The sequence below is a fragment of the Equus przewalskii genome, chromosome 20 (assembly GCF_037783145.1).
Source record: "Equus przewalskii isolate Varuska chromosome 20, EquPr2, whole genome shotgun sequence".
In the NCBI taxonomy this organism is placed as follows: Eukaryota; Metazoa; Chordata; class Mammalia; order Perissodactyla; family Equidae; genus Equus; species Equus przewalskii.
Window position 1 is genome coordinate 57,151,000 of NC_091850.1, and position 14,552 is coordinate 57,165,551.

General features: G+C 51.5%; 2 protein-coding genes across 17 annotated transcripts in view; one reads left to right on the top strand and one right to left on the bottom strand.

Moving 5' to 3' along the window:
- TPPP (tubulin polymerization promoting protein) overlaps positions 1–8,126 on the top strand; it is a 35,541-nt gene extending 27,415 nt beyond the window's left edge. For all 3 annotated transcript variants that reach the window (XM_070587301.1, XM_070587302.1, XM_070587303.1), the window contains exons 3-4: positions 3,154–3,307; positions 3,610–8,126. In XM_070587301.1, coding sequence (XP_070443402.1) covers positions 3,154–3,307; positions 3,610–3,804 — 349 coding nt within the window. In that variant the 3' untranslated portion in view covers positions 3,805–8,126. The remainder of the gene's footprint in view (positions 1–3,153; positions 3,308–3,609) is intronic.
- Positions 8,127–13,170: 5,044 nt separating this feature from the next.
- The window catches only part of CEP72 (centrosomal protein 72), a 42,744-nt gene continuing 41,362 nt past the window's right edge, over positions 13,171–14,552 (bottom strand). For all 14 annotated transcript variants that reach the window (XR_011530501.1, XR_011530502.1, XR_011530500.1 and 11 more), the window contains one exon: positions 13,171–13,678. Coding sequence is in view for 11 of the 14 variants with exons in the window: in XM_070587281.1 (XP_070443382.1) it covers positions 13,522–13,678 (157 nt within the window). In the remaining 3 variants the exon portion in view is untranslated. The remainder of the gene's footprint in view (positions 13,679–14,552) is intronic.

Below are 14,552 nucleotides of genomic sequence, written 5' to 3' on the forward strand. Positions count from 1 at the left end.
GCGTAATGTGATCCAGTGTCTCCGAGGAAGAGACCAGCATTGTCATTCTAGAGCTCGCCAGGGACTGCTCTCAGCAGCGGGCGCCGGGTCCCCTGGGGAGAGCTCCCGGCCGGCCCAGACCCAGCTCCGAGACCCCCGCCTGGCGGTCACCGTGGGGATGCTCGGGGATACCCAGCCCAGCCAGGTGGAGCAGGCCGGTCAGGCCCCTGGGCCTGTGCATCCACCCAGATCTGAATGTGCTTGTGAGGAGAGCCCCCGCCAGCCACCCCCACCCCTGCATGAGTGACTCACACTGGTGGCGCCTGGTGCCACAGCACCCAGAGAGGGCCGCGTGCTCCAGGGGCTGGTCACCGGCCTGCCGTCAGGACTGGCGTCCACAAGCCAGCCCAGGCCGGGTGTGGACAGGAGACAGGAGCGCCTTTGACAGCCCAGAACAAACAAACAAGGCCCCTGGGCCATAGAGGGTTAAGGACCCACAGGGCCAGGAGGAGGAAAAGAGGCCTTGTGTGCCCCACCGGGCACCGTGGCTGCAGGGCACGGCGGGGTTCTCCTCACGTGGGCGTGCCTGAGCCGCACCGCCTGGGATGGCCCGGCCATGGGGTCCAGCCAACTTGCCCAGCCTAGCACCGAGTGCCTGAGAGTGGCCGTGGGTGTCGAGGCTGAGCGCTTCGAAGGGTGGTGCCCGCCACCCTACACAGTGGCTCTGAGGAACCCCTGCGGTCGCTGTCAGGACAGACATCTGAATGTGCTGGGGCAGCCGTGCCCAGCTGTCCAGCCCCATGGGGGTCAGGCTCCCCGGCTCCTCCTCCCCGAGCGAGGTGTGAGGTCCTGATGCTGGGGGGTCGGTCGGCACGCCCCCATCTGCAGATACACGTGCAAAGTGCCCTCGAAGCCCTGCGTGTGCTCCAGACGTGCTCCGGTGTGTCTGTCCGTTCACCCCTGAGGGACAGTGGGGCAGTTTCTGGGTTTGGGTGACGAGCACAGAGGTGACAAACATTCATGGTCAAGTTTACCTGTGAGCTCAGGTTCTCGCTTCTCTAGAGCGAGAGCCCAGGAGGGGACTCAGGGTGATGCTGTAGGCATGACCTTTATGAGAAACTGCCAAAGTACCTTCCAAAGTGGGCACCACAGGGCACCGCACTGGCTGCGTCTGAGCGCCCAGCCACCCACGTCCCCACAGCACTAGGGACTGCCATTTTATTCACTGTCTTGCTGCGGCCGGCCAGTGGGTGTGTGCTGGGATGTCATCGAGGTTTTAGTTTGTGCTGCTCGGATGACTGATGATTTGAGTGTCTCTTCTCATGCTTGTTTGCATCCCCAGGTCTTCTTTGATGAAGTGTCTGGCTCAGATATTTTGCCCAATTTTTTACATTTTTTCTTATTGTTGAGTTTTAAGAGTTCTTTGTATATTTCCAATACAAGTCTGTTATCAGAAATGTGTTTTGCAAGTATTTTCTCCCATTCTGTGGCTTGTCTTTTAGTTCTCTTAACAGTGTTTTTTGAAGAGCATGGTTTTAAAAATTTTGGTAAAGTCTAATTCATCCTCTTTTTTTCTTTTGTGGACTGTTTCAGTGTCGTTTCTAGGAAATCTTTGCCTAACCCAAGCTCACAAAGATTCCCCTCTTAGGTATTCTTCCAGAAGTGTCGTCGTTTTGTTTCAGAATAAATTTGGGACTGCAGTCCATTTTGCGTTAGTGTCTGTGTGTGGTGCAAGGCACAAAGTTTTGCGTGCACATCACCAGTTCTCCGCCTCCACTTGTTGGAAGGATGATCCTTTCTCTACTGAATGCCTTTGTGGAAAATCCTTACGCATAGGCTTTTTTCTGACTCTGTGGGCTGTGGTTGATCTGTTGGACTTCCCCACATCTTGTCCCTGCGGTTTTGCAGTAAGGCTTAAAGTTAGTGGTATCAGTGCTCTGACTGTGTTCTCGTTTTTCAAAATTGTCTCATGTTGTAAGGGCTGGCCCGCTGGCGTAGTGGTTGGGTTCATGCACTCCACTTCAGCAGCCTGGGGTTCGTGGGTTTGGATCCCAGGTGTGGACCTATACACTGCTCCAAGCCATGCCGCGGCAATGTCTCATATGTAGAATGGGGGAAGATGGGCACAGACGTTAGCTCAGGGCCAATCTTCCTCACTCCCCAAAAAAAAATGTTTGGTGTTGTAGACCCTCTGCTTGGTGATGTCTACAGAACACCAGCTGGGGTGGTCAGGTCAGCTGTCTCTCCAGTCACTGATGCTCAGGACTCTGCAGCAGGAATGGCCAGCCTGGCTGAGATGGCCTTTCTGCGGCTGTTGCCATAGTGTGTCCCTGTGGAGTATGGATCCTCCCACACACCACCTTTTATTCTGAAACCTCGAACACTCCCTGAGTGGACGAGCTGGGAAAGATCAGGTCAAAGGGCAGAGGAAGTTTCTGGTTAAAATTACAGAAGGTGAAGAGCCAGCCTGGGACGTTTTCCCCCGGGGGGTTCTTGTTGGGATGAGGAAGTGCTGGGCGGCAGCCCCTTGCCTCGTCCCGGCCCAGGCATGACCTGCCCCCAGGCCACCTGACGCTGCTCCTGTGGGCCAGCCCTAGTCAGGCCCTGGGTGGGTTTCAGGCAGGCGGCAGCGGAGGCTCCTGGGGAGGGTGGGGTGCCTTTCCGAGCCTTTGGGTCCCAGGTGGTGGGCCTGACATGTGGGACCATCCTGGGGAGGCCCCCAGTCTTGTCCCTTTGTGGCGATTGTGGCCCAGACACACAGACCTCGGCCTCCTCCTCCTCCGTGTGGTTTGGGTTGGACGAGCTTCTTCGCTAACTTTCCCTCTGAAAGTCCTCTGAGTGGAGGCCACACACACGCCCCGTTTTAGAACCAGACCACGGCTTTGTTTTAATGTCCAGTTGTTCATAAAGGATGTGCTTCCTTTAAGCTTTTTTCCAAGACAATTTATATTTGCTGCCGTTGCTGATGGCGACCAACTGTTGGGTGTAAACAGTGCAGACCATGCGGGGGAGGGGCATGCTCTGTGTTTCAACGTTAAACTGCCTTTTGGCTGTGGAAGAGAGGCGGGATGGGGTCCCCCAACGCCGGGTCCCAGTCCTGGCCCACGACTGCTCTTGGGGCCTCCAGCACGGAGGTGAGGGCCCCTGCCTGCCCTGAGCATGCTCTCCCCGCAGAGGGAAGGCCTGCCGCACCATCACCTTCGAGCAGTTCAAGGAAGCACTGGAGGAGCTCGCCAAGAAGAGGTTCAGAGACAAGAGCGGCGAGGAGGCCATCCGAGAGGTGCACAGACTCATTGAGGGCAAGGCCCCCATCATCTCTGGGGTGACGGTGAGCATGGCGACGGGTCGGGTCCCCTGGGAGGTGCAGCCGGGGGGTGTAGGGGAAGGATGGCGGCATCGAGACTAGGCAGAAGCGTTAACCCCCAGGTGTGGGTGGACTCAATCTGCCTCTGCGCCAGGTGCCAGGAGGGGGATCCCAGGACTGGTTAGCATCCTTACCCAGGGCCCTATCCCATTGGCTGGAGTCTCCCCCTTCCGGCTCACCCGGACACCCCTTCTCTCTCCTGTGGGACGACTGCCAGTTAACCCTTCACCCCCTACCTCTCTGCCTGCCCTGCTCTCCTCCTACAGAAAGCCATCTCGTCGCCCACTGTGTCACGGCTCACAGACACAACCAAGTTCACTGGCTCCCACAAGGAGCGCTTCGACCCGTCGGGCAGGGGCAAGGGCAAGGCGGGCCGCGTGGACCTTGTGGACGAGTCGGGCTACGTTCCGGGCTACAAGCATGCGGGCACCTACGACCAGAAGGTGCAGGGAGGCAAGTAGCCGGTTCCCAGGCAGGGCCTTCCTGCCATCACCGAGACCCTGCATCCTCGCACATCCTTACATTCCTGTGCTCCCTCGGGCTGAACTCAGACGCTGGGCCAGGGCAGCTGTGGGGTGATGCCCGGGCTCTGGCGTGCTTCTCTCCGACCCTCGGTTTGGCCCCTGACCTCACTGACCTTTTCTAACACACCTGCCTCGTTCCATGCTGGGAAGTCGACAAATGACTGTTTCCAGTGTCTCCCAGGACCAGACTACATCTGCCACCCAGTTTGCAGGCGAAAGGGGAGTCTTAAAAGGAGCTGGTGGGCCTTGGGGAAGAGAAAGACAGACCATGTCAGAGGTGGTGCTGACCTCCTGACCCACAGACCCTCCCAGGAGCCGTGAGGGCAGCATGCGCTACTGCACTAACCAACAGCACCAATAAAATGGAGTGAACCCCAAAAGAACACAGTGGTGTCTGCAAGGGCACCATGCAGGGGTGGGGATGGGACACGTGGGGACATGCTTGCACACGCACGTTCATGCACACACATGCTTAGAGGTGCTCTTGCACAGTCACACACATGCACACACACACTCGTACTCACACACGCATGCTTGCATATGCACATACGCATGCACACACGCGTACGCCTGCGGACCAGGTCTGTGCTGAGGGCAGTTGTGAAACGAAGCTGATGTGCAAAGGACGGTGAGCCAGTGAAAGGTGGCTCCTCAGTTGACCAAAGGAAAGTGATCTGAAGTGTGAAGTTAGAAGTTTTTAAAATGGAAACTAAGGACATTTCATTTCGTTTTTCTAAGAAGAAATAGGGAATGGTGACAGCACCATAAGCGTGTGCGTGTGCAAGTGTGTGTGTGTGTGACTGTGCACGAGCGTGTGTAGGGGGAGATTCACAACGTCCTGTTCCTGCCATCCAGAGTCTCCAGGTCAGGAGACCCGTCCGCTCTGAGGCCTCCCTCCCAGGCAGGGCAGGCGGAGCCATGCATCCCTGTGCCCGTACGCCCCCTGGGTGGCCCCTTCCTGGACACTCGGCCTGGGCCATAGCATAGGCGGCTGAAATAAAGGCTAGCACTGCCATGGCACGCACACCCCCACCTCCCTGAGCCCGGAGGGCACACTGGTCATTGCTGTAGCCAGGGAAAGTCTGCCCATGCAGAGAGGGGCTCAGGGCCAGTGCTCCCGCCAACACGGCCCCTCGCACACGGGCCTCCCCTGACCCCCCAAGGGAGGCCTCAACTTACAGATGGCAGTGGCCTCTGCGAGCAGCTTGGTTCTGAGGTTCTGGGACTTCAGTGTGTGGCATTAAAACTGAGGAAATGATGGACGGCAGGCTGCAAGTCACTGTTAGGAATGTAATGTCACTGCTGTCTCGGAAGTTTCTAGCTTGGGATACTAAGCTGCCTGGCCAGGCCTCCACTCCACCGTGGGGAAACCGAGGACTGAGGGCTGGGAGACAGGCAGGCAGGACGCGGACCCCTGCCCTGTGCACCTCTCTCCTCTCCCAGGCCGGACCTTCGTGTGAAATCCAGAGGCAAGAGTGATATGTGGGAGCCTGTCTGAAGATGCCTCTGAGCCTGCAGAAAGGTTCTTGACAGGAAGCTGATCACAAACTGGAAACCCTTATGGTCCAGTGCCGGCGAGGTTTTCACTGGTGGTCACAGAACAGGGCCCCAAGCTGTCTGCTCTGCCCCAGACCCTGCAAGGCCCCACTGTGGAGGAACCCCCACCACTGGAGGCTGCTTTGCTCCTTCTCCTGTGAACAGCCTGGTCCCCACTGTCACCACCGAGTCACATGGCACAGAGACTGGAATCCAGCAGGACCTCAGCCTCTAGAATGAGCCCTTTGGTGAGGGCCAAGCCCGTAGAGATACGTGCCACCTGGGCTGCCGTGGCAGGAGGGGACACAGGCCCTTCTTAGCCCTCCCTCGCCTGCAGAACACTGAAGAGAGGTACCTGAACACCAGGACACCGTGACCTGTCCCCGAGCGTCATCTTCAGGCAAGGGTGGCCTCCACACGAAGGTGCCGACTCCAGGCAAGGGCCAGCCTGCCCGGGAGTACGCTGGGGAACTGGGGATGAAGCAGAGCGAACAGCACCAGTGCCCGTCCTCGGGGACCCTGCACATGCCCATGGTGAGCACCTGTCTCCCATGGTGCCTCCACAGAATTGGAGCCCCCATCTCCCCGTGAGGCAGACCTGAGCTGCAGAGGCTCATGGAGACGGCTCCCTCCTGATGACAACTCCAAAGTGCATTCCTGGCTGTTGTAAGAGCGCCTTCTCTTTGGGTCTGTGAATGAGAATGAGGCGCACACAGCCCCCTTGGTGGCCCTCCCCCACCCCTCAGCCCAGTGCCCACGGGCTCCTGGAGGGAGAACCCCACGCCCTGGGCCCAGCTTCCCCACATGCTGGGGCCAGGGCGTCGGGGTCCCAGCGCGGCCCATCTGTCCCCAGCCAGCCAGGCTTCCTCAGGCACACACATGGCCAGAACGGCATCGTTCCCTGGTCAGAGTGTGGCTTCGGAAAGACCCCACCCCACTCACCTCTGTCCGGGAAGGAGGAAGAGGTGGTAAATTCGGTCATGAGGACTTAGTGGTCAGCATTCTGTCAGCTTAAAATCATCTAAGGAACTCATCATTGCTTGTGTGCGTAGCCTCTGAACACGGAACACACGCTAGGACTCCACCTTCACCGCACAAAACAGACACACGTGCATGCTCCTCCATCAGGTTCTGAATATCGTGAATATCCAGGCAGGGTGTGTGTCCTCGCTGCATGTTTTTATACAATGCCAATTAGCTTCTACTAACCATGGTTAAACAGAAACTCAATGTCTATCTGTGAATAAAAGAGACTGCACAGCATGGACCCCGGAGACAGGACACGTCCGTCAGGGAGGATGGTGCTGATGGTGTCCGAGCGTCAGGGAAGAACAGAAGGAGAAGGTTTGACAACACTGATCATATCAGAACACTTATTTATTTCTATTTAATGCTATAGGATAAGCAGTGGTCAGTAGCCCAGAGGTAACTTTACCAAAATTGAAGTTCAAATTACTTAAGTTTAAAATATTATAGCAAAAGATATATATTTATACTGGAGTATTTTTACACCTTTAATATCCTCAGTCTTAAGCGTTGAGGCAGATGAAAATAGCAGCAGAAGCCCGTCAGTCAGGAAAAGGCAGGTGGAGGGGTTCCACCGGCACCTCTTCCTGCCTGTGCGGCTCCATCCCCATGTCCCAGGGGCTGAGGGCTCAAGGCTGCCGTGGGGGCCCTGCAGCAGCCAGGGCAGAGGCTCACCCTGGGCATGCCACAGTCTCTGGCTTTTGTGAATAGTTTCATGGCACACGGCACGTGGCAGCGCCAGCACCAGTGTGCTCACACAGCACTCATTTACCTTGTGCTACACTGGTGGTGGGAAGGAGCTGAGACATAGACGCCACGGCCCAGGAGACCTAAAACATTCGCCATGCGGAGCCCAGTAAGGGAATGCATGCTGGCCCCGCCCTGAGCATCCAGTCCCACCCGTCTCCTCCTGCGGGGACTCCCACACAAGCTGGCCGCCCCGTCCCGCAGCACGCCTGTGGCGACACCCTGTCACCTGTTCATACAGCGCAGGCTGACGACTCAGCTGTACTGTGAAGTTGTCACTAGGCTAGAATGTCCTCACAACTCTCACCCTGAATAGCTTCCCTCCACTGATTTACTACTGAACACTCTGTGAAATCCGGTGGTTCGGGGCGTGGCTACGTGGAGAACACAGCCCGGGGGTGCCCCCAGGCGGTGCCGGGCAGGGGTCCCCCTGCACTTCGAGACGCTTTAGTTAACTCTCTTACTTTAGACTCTTGAAAAACCAAACGAAGCCAAACAACAAAGGAAACCCGCACAACTTAACAGAAACTTGAAAGGGATCATATACTACTAGTTTGTACCAAGTTCTTTTCCGGAAAGGGAAATAAATTTATATATATAGGCAATATATTTTTACACTGTTTATTAACGTTAGGGAGGACTGAGTGTATCACTTTATCACTGTGATGGGTAAAGTAATGTCGATGTCATGGGTGTTCTGACTCAGAAGGGCACTTCTGCTGACGTCTACACCGCACTCACCGGGAATGTCTGTGGGGTCAGGGTGGCCCTGCTCTCCCTCCTGCAGAGTGTGAGGCGTGGTGTCACCTCTCAGAGTCGCTGTCAAGGCCCGGCTTGAAAACCTTTAGTGAAATAGCTCATGTCTGTCTGCATCTCGCTCCTCATGTGTTCGCTGTTGTTAACATTGTGTGTCAACTTGGTAAAGTGATAAATAAAGGTGTTAAATCGTGGATCTCTGTTATCTTCAAAGTGTACTGTCTATACCAGCAGACCCATGCGCGTGCAAGAGTGCACACGGGACAGGCCCTGGGAGGGGCCGCAGGAGGGAGTCAGAGCCACAGCTCACCACGCTGAGAGCCACAGGTCGCTCCTCACTCATATGGGGCGACCACTGACGCAGCCCCGTGAGGAGCGGGGGCCGTCCATCTGCCAGGTTTGAGCCTGGTCAAGTTCTTAGTTCTGGTGCAGCCCTCGAGTGGGGTCTAGATCAGGGGGACTGGACAAAAACTGCAGTACAAACAACCACAGCAGCCCCAAAGACAGGAGCGACGTCGTCAAAAAGTGCCAATCGGAAATCCGACCCCAGGGAAATTGTTTTCAAAAATAAAGATAAAATAAAGGCCTTTTTTTAGACTAAGATTAAAAGGAATTCTCAGTGTAGAAGGAAAGTGATCACAGATGGAACATCTGAGATGTGAAGGAGGAGAGTGGAGCAAAGAATAGAGCAGCTAACTCACAAACAAACAGCGACCTTATAAATACTTTGTGGGATTAAAAACATTTCATGAAAATACTTGAACACCTTCACATGTGAGCCAGAGGCACAGAGGGAGTCCTACCGGTGGGCAGAGTCCTGATTCAGTAAGCGAGCGTGCTGGGTGACACCCCAGAGATGGAGCAGACCAGCAGAGGGCAAAGGTGGGGTGAGAACAAGTAGTCTAAAGTGGCAACAGTAGGAGAGGGAGAAAACTCAGGAGAGAGAACAGCACAAAATGGGAGGGCAGATTTAAACCACAATGTGTCCGTTCCATTAGCTGATGAAGCAAGGAAAGAAACACAGAACAGGAAAACTGATAGGACAAAACAACATTTCTAACCCAAATGTATCAGTAATTTCAGCATGGCTAAAAATAGAACAGAAATGGAAATGAAGACCAAGGTTAGTTCTCCGGAAGGACTGACCAGCCTGACAGCCTTCTGGTGAAGTTAACAAAGGCGGAAGTTCAAACGACCCACGTGAAGAATGGCCAGGGGGTCGGAGCCACCTGGAAGCAGGGCACGAAGCAGAGTCCGCTTTGTCATTGGCGAGTAACGCCACGAGGGACAGCGGAGGACTCGAGAGCAGGGAGGGTTCCAGACCACGGTGCAGACCTGACGGAGCGTCAGCAACAGGCTGTCAGAGGAACTCCTGGCGGGAAGGCCAGGCCCCAGGCCCCAACTGCTCGGTCACTGGCCAGGGTGTGTCCTTGGCTCGAAGGCTGAGGCAGAGCCTGACGCCATGAGCAGCTGGTGGTCGTCTCTGACCTGCGTCCCTTCCCCTGAACAGCAAGGTCTTGCTTGAAGGGACACAACTGCCCCCACATCTCTGCCACAGGGACACAACTGCAAGTGCTAAACCTACTAAAATGCCATTAAAAGATTGAGTGTTATGTCCAAAACTTTGAAAATTAGGCAATGTAAACAAATTCCTACAGATATATAACTTATGAAAACTAAGAAGAAATGGAAAGCCTGTAGATTTAGGGCAGCCACCAACACAGTGGAAACCCCCGAGACCTCAGTGCTGGTCACAACGCAATGACTTCCCACTCTGCACATGAAGTCCAACTGCAGTCAAGGAGGGGTCTCTTCCAACAGCACATAACAGGCTTCCAGAAGCTGCAACGGAGCTGGCAAGGTCACTGAGGGAAGGGGAGCCATCAGAGTGGACCCCCAGCTCTCCTCTGCCCCGACCCTCAGTGACCACCCTCAGTCCCCTCACAGACTGTTGCTCAGAACTAGTCACGTGGCCCCAAGCCACCTGTAGGGAGGCTGGTAAATGTAGAGAGGTGTATGAATGGTCTGTGAGAACAGGATCGGCCACAGCCTGGAACCCTTCAGTAAACTCTGTCAATAGTCAAAAGTCTCCCCACAAAGAAAATTCCAGGCTCAAATGACTTCATCAGCAAGTTCCACCGAACATTCAGGGAAGAAACAGTTACAATCTTATACAAATTCTCCTAGAGAATAGAGAAGGAATGCACAGCCAAACTCTTCTTACGAGGAGAGTGTAATGACGCAAACCCTGACAACAGCAGCATTATGCAGGCAGGTCCCAGCCTCTGTCACCCACGGAGTCAGAGCTAATTACTGTCTGACTGTCCTCAGAGCAGGCAGCCCCACAGGCTCACTGTGCAACAGATACTGTCCTGGAACTTCATTTATAATAACTCATTTCATCTTCACCACAACACTACAAGACAGACACTATTATGACCCCATTTTAAAAATGAGGAAATGGAGGCCCAGAGAATTTAAATAACTGCCCAAAGTTAGACATTAAGTGGTGTACCTGAAATACCAGATCGTAAACAAAATATTAACAAGCCAAATACAACAATATGTATATATAGGAAAATCCACCATTACTAAGTTGTGCTTATCCCAGAAATTTAAGGTTGATTTTACATTAGCAAATTATTGCAATTAACACATTAACAGAATAAAGAAGAAAAATCATATGCTCATCCCAATAGCTGTAGAAAAAGTGTCTGATAAAATTTATCCATTCATGATGAAAACTTCTTAGCAAATTAACAATTGAGGAGCTTCTTAAACCTGAGAAAGTCCATGTAAAAAAAACCTATCACAGATTTTGATGTAAAATGATGGAAGTCCCCTCTTATTTAAAATCCAGAAATAAGACAAAGACGCCCCACACTACCACTTACAATCAACATTGTACTAGAGGTGTGAGCCAGCACAGAAAAGCAAAGTGACAAATATAAAGTCAAACCCAGAGTAAAGGAATGGAAAAGAAAACAAGAAAACCCGTTACTCACAGGGAACAGGACTGTGTGCGCAGAGAGGCTAAAATCCCTACAGGTAAATTTCTAAAGTTAATAAGAGTTTAACAAGATTGCAGGATACAAAATTAATATACAAAAATCAGTTGGGTTTTCATATAACTGCAACAAATAATTAGAAAAATGAAATCCAAACAAACTTTTCAATACATATTTTAGAAATGGTATCACAAAATAAGAAAAACCTAGGAATATAACAAAAGATGTGTAAAACCTCTATGGAGAAAGTTATAAAACTATAATATGTACATTATAAAGGAGAGCTAAGAAATGGACAGAGATACTATATTCATGGTCTATAAGACCCAACACTACCTATATGTCAGTGCTTCCCAAATTGACCAATGCAACCCTAAACAAAGTCCCAACTTAACCAGCTAATCCTAAAATTTATGAAATGTAAAGGGTCAAAAATAGCCAAAACCCCCTGAACATGAGATGGGAGGTCTTGCCCTACAGACGGTGGTTCTGCACAGAGATGGACAGGGAGCCCAGTGGGAAGAAAAGAGATCCAAGAACAGATGCACAAATCACTGATGACAAAGGAATCTTGTCAATAAATGATGCTGGATAACTGGACCCACATAGGAAACCAGTGAAAGTGGATCCTTAACTCTTGCAACACACACAAAAATCAGTTCCAGGTAGAATATATATCTAAACCCCAAAAGAGACAAAACTATAAAATCTTTTGGAAGTTAACATAGCAGAATGTCTTCATGACCACAAACAGAGAAAGATTTTTAAAAGTTAGGATCTGATATTCTTTAATCAGAATGAAAAAGGCTGATCAAGTGGACCATATTAAAGTTTAAAATTTCTCTTCATCAAAGGACACTATTAAAAAGTGAAAAGACAGGAAAAAAGCTATTTACAAACGTAATCCACAAAGTACAACTATCCAGCATTATAAATAACTCCTAAAAATAAATACGAGACAGGCTATCCGATAGAAAAATAGGGAAAAGACTTGAAGAGGCACTTTACAAAAAGGAAATCCAGATGGCCATAGATGTAAAAAGGTGCTCACCCCCTACAACCGAAGAGAGGCCAACACAAAGCACAGGAGGTACATTGCTGTCTCCAGACACGAAACACTGACAGTGAGGCCACAAACACCGACCCACAGACATGCCCACACACCACAAGGAGCGTGAGGCGGTTGCAGCCACTCTGGAACAGTTTGAGATTGTCTACAGTCGAGCTATTAAGAAGATAGTTAGGAGTTAAATCAAATATGAACATAATGGGAAATAAAACCTTAATCAAAAAGAACCAAATGGAATTTTAGAACTAAAAAAATATATAATTTATGAAATTAAAAATTCACTGCACAGGCTTCATGGCAGATCGATCAGGCACGCAGAAGGAAAGACCAGTTCACTTTGGACAAAACGATCAGACAGAAGCCCTGCAAGAACCAGGTGCAGAAAAGGACACCCATCACTGACCTGTGGTACCACGCCAAGAAAGCTGGGATCAAATAGGAAACCTGAAGTAGTCGTGGTCACAACTTTTCCAAATTTGAGGAAACATATAAACGCAGGTCCAAGAAGATGGACGAAATCCAACAAGAGAAACATGATGTGTGGTGTGGTGCTCACTTTCTCCAGGCCCAGGACGGGCTGACACGACGTCTCTCAGGTGATGAGAAATCCCACCCCACACCCAAAAGCCACATGTGGTGTGACCCCCCTCCCCGCTAAGTCACAGGAGGGCTGCTGTCGGACACAAGCTGACCAGACGGAGGTCCCAGAGGACAGTCTGAAGCCCAGGGACACGCCCACTAGGGAGAGGCTGAGGACTCCGCTGGGATATCCCAGTGATAGAGCTGACACATGGCCTTTTCTTCTAGGCCTGCTGTTCCTAAATTAATTCAGATTTGTTTTAAAAAATTGCTTTGTTTTACCGCAGAAAACAAGGATTACATAAGATATGAAGTTTCCAAACTAAAAATCTAATTTTATGCCCTGTTATGAGATAATTTTCAGAAATGCACTGCAAGCAAAAGAGAGAGCTAGGGTTTGGGCAGATATTTTTATGGTGGGATTTTAATATCACAAAACAGTATTTTTTAATGTTTCCCACAACTGTAAGTGTTACTTTTATTAGGCCCTGGAACGTATTTGTTCCTGCTCACCAACCATGGTACATTGTTTTATAAAAGAATTCAATGAGAAACACAGCTATAATTTATAACAAGCTACTCTTTAGAACAATGTATTAGTTTATTAAATAAGAATTGCTTGTTACACAAAACGTTGTCTTTAACCAGCAGGAAAATACTGCATTTTCTTTATCTCAAGATATTTGACGAAAAATTAATGATCTGTTTGTCTCAAAACATGTGAAGGGCTTGGATTAATCCTGTCTTTTTAGGATGTTTTAGAAAACCAAGCTAGAGGCCCTGAATACATTTCAAAACTCACAAGATACTACAAACAGAAGACACCACTCTGACCAGCAAATACACCCGGTAAAGAAATACAGACGCGTGAGGCACAGAATCCGAAAGTGTAGGTTTAAGAGAAGCGGGGCTTCCTGGCAGGCGTCCAGAGGACTAGCAGCCGCCAAGGCTGATGCTGCCGTGCGCGAACAGGGCCATGGTCTTCTTGAGCTCTCTGTAGCTCCAGTGCAGCTGCTCCACCTCGGCCTTGTGCTGGGCCCGCGCCTGGTGCAGCTCCTGCAGGAGGTGCTCGTTGGTGCTGACCAGGGAGCTGGAGGACACAGGGAAGGCGCACCTCAGCTCTTCGCGTGGCGGCTCTGCTGCTGTTCCCCAGCAGCATCCTCCCCTCCCGGCACGCCTGCCCAGTGGCACAAAGCCACCCCAACTCCCCGCAAAGGCCAGGCTCCCCGCCACCCAGCCACGCCCAGGCCTGCACACCTGTCCCTGCAGTGGGTCCCCTCCCGCCTCCGCTGGCTACTGCTCATCTGGCCCTCACCTCCAGACCGGGTGGGCTGGGTCTGACTCAACCCCTTGGCCTGTCATGCCGCCCTGCAGGCCCTGCTCAGCACCCAGGACTGGATGGATGAACTGGACAAGTGAATGAACGGTTCCCTCCACACTCCCGCCATGCAAGGCTTTTTTGAGAACACCATCATAATCTTTATGGCTAGCAAAACAATGTTCTAATTCTAGAAAAGATCCAAAGACTGAAATATTTCTAATTCCCAGTCAAAAATAAGGACCCTCTTAATAATTCCCACATAGTACAGTATACTGTAATTGAAAGTCCTGACTTTTTAATATTGTTAACCATTTGTAATTTTAGAAAGAAAGTGGTATTGTATTTCGCCAACTTTGTCATCTCCAAATTGCCCTACTCACCCAGTCAGCAATGACTCATGGACACTTGTGGCATCACAAGAAATAGACGAAAGCAGGGCTGTTTTCTCTACAAAGATGGTCACCTCAGTGACAAATGTCCTGTGCGGGTGCCAGCCCTGTTTGCTCGGACTGCTGAAAGAGCCACTGGCCAGGCAGAGGCTCAGAGTGGAAAAAGTCCTGTGAACCTCCCACTGCCTCTGGAGGCTCTGCAGCCCCTGCCTCGTGCACAGAGCCAGGGTGCCAACACACGCTATGACCTGCCA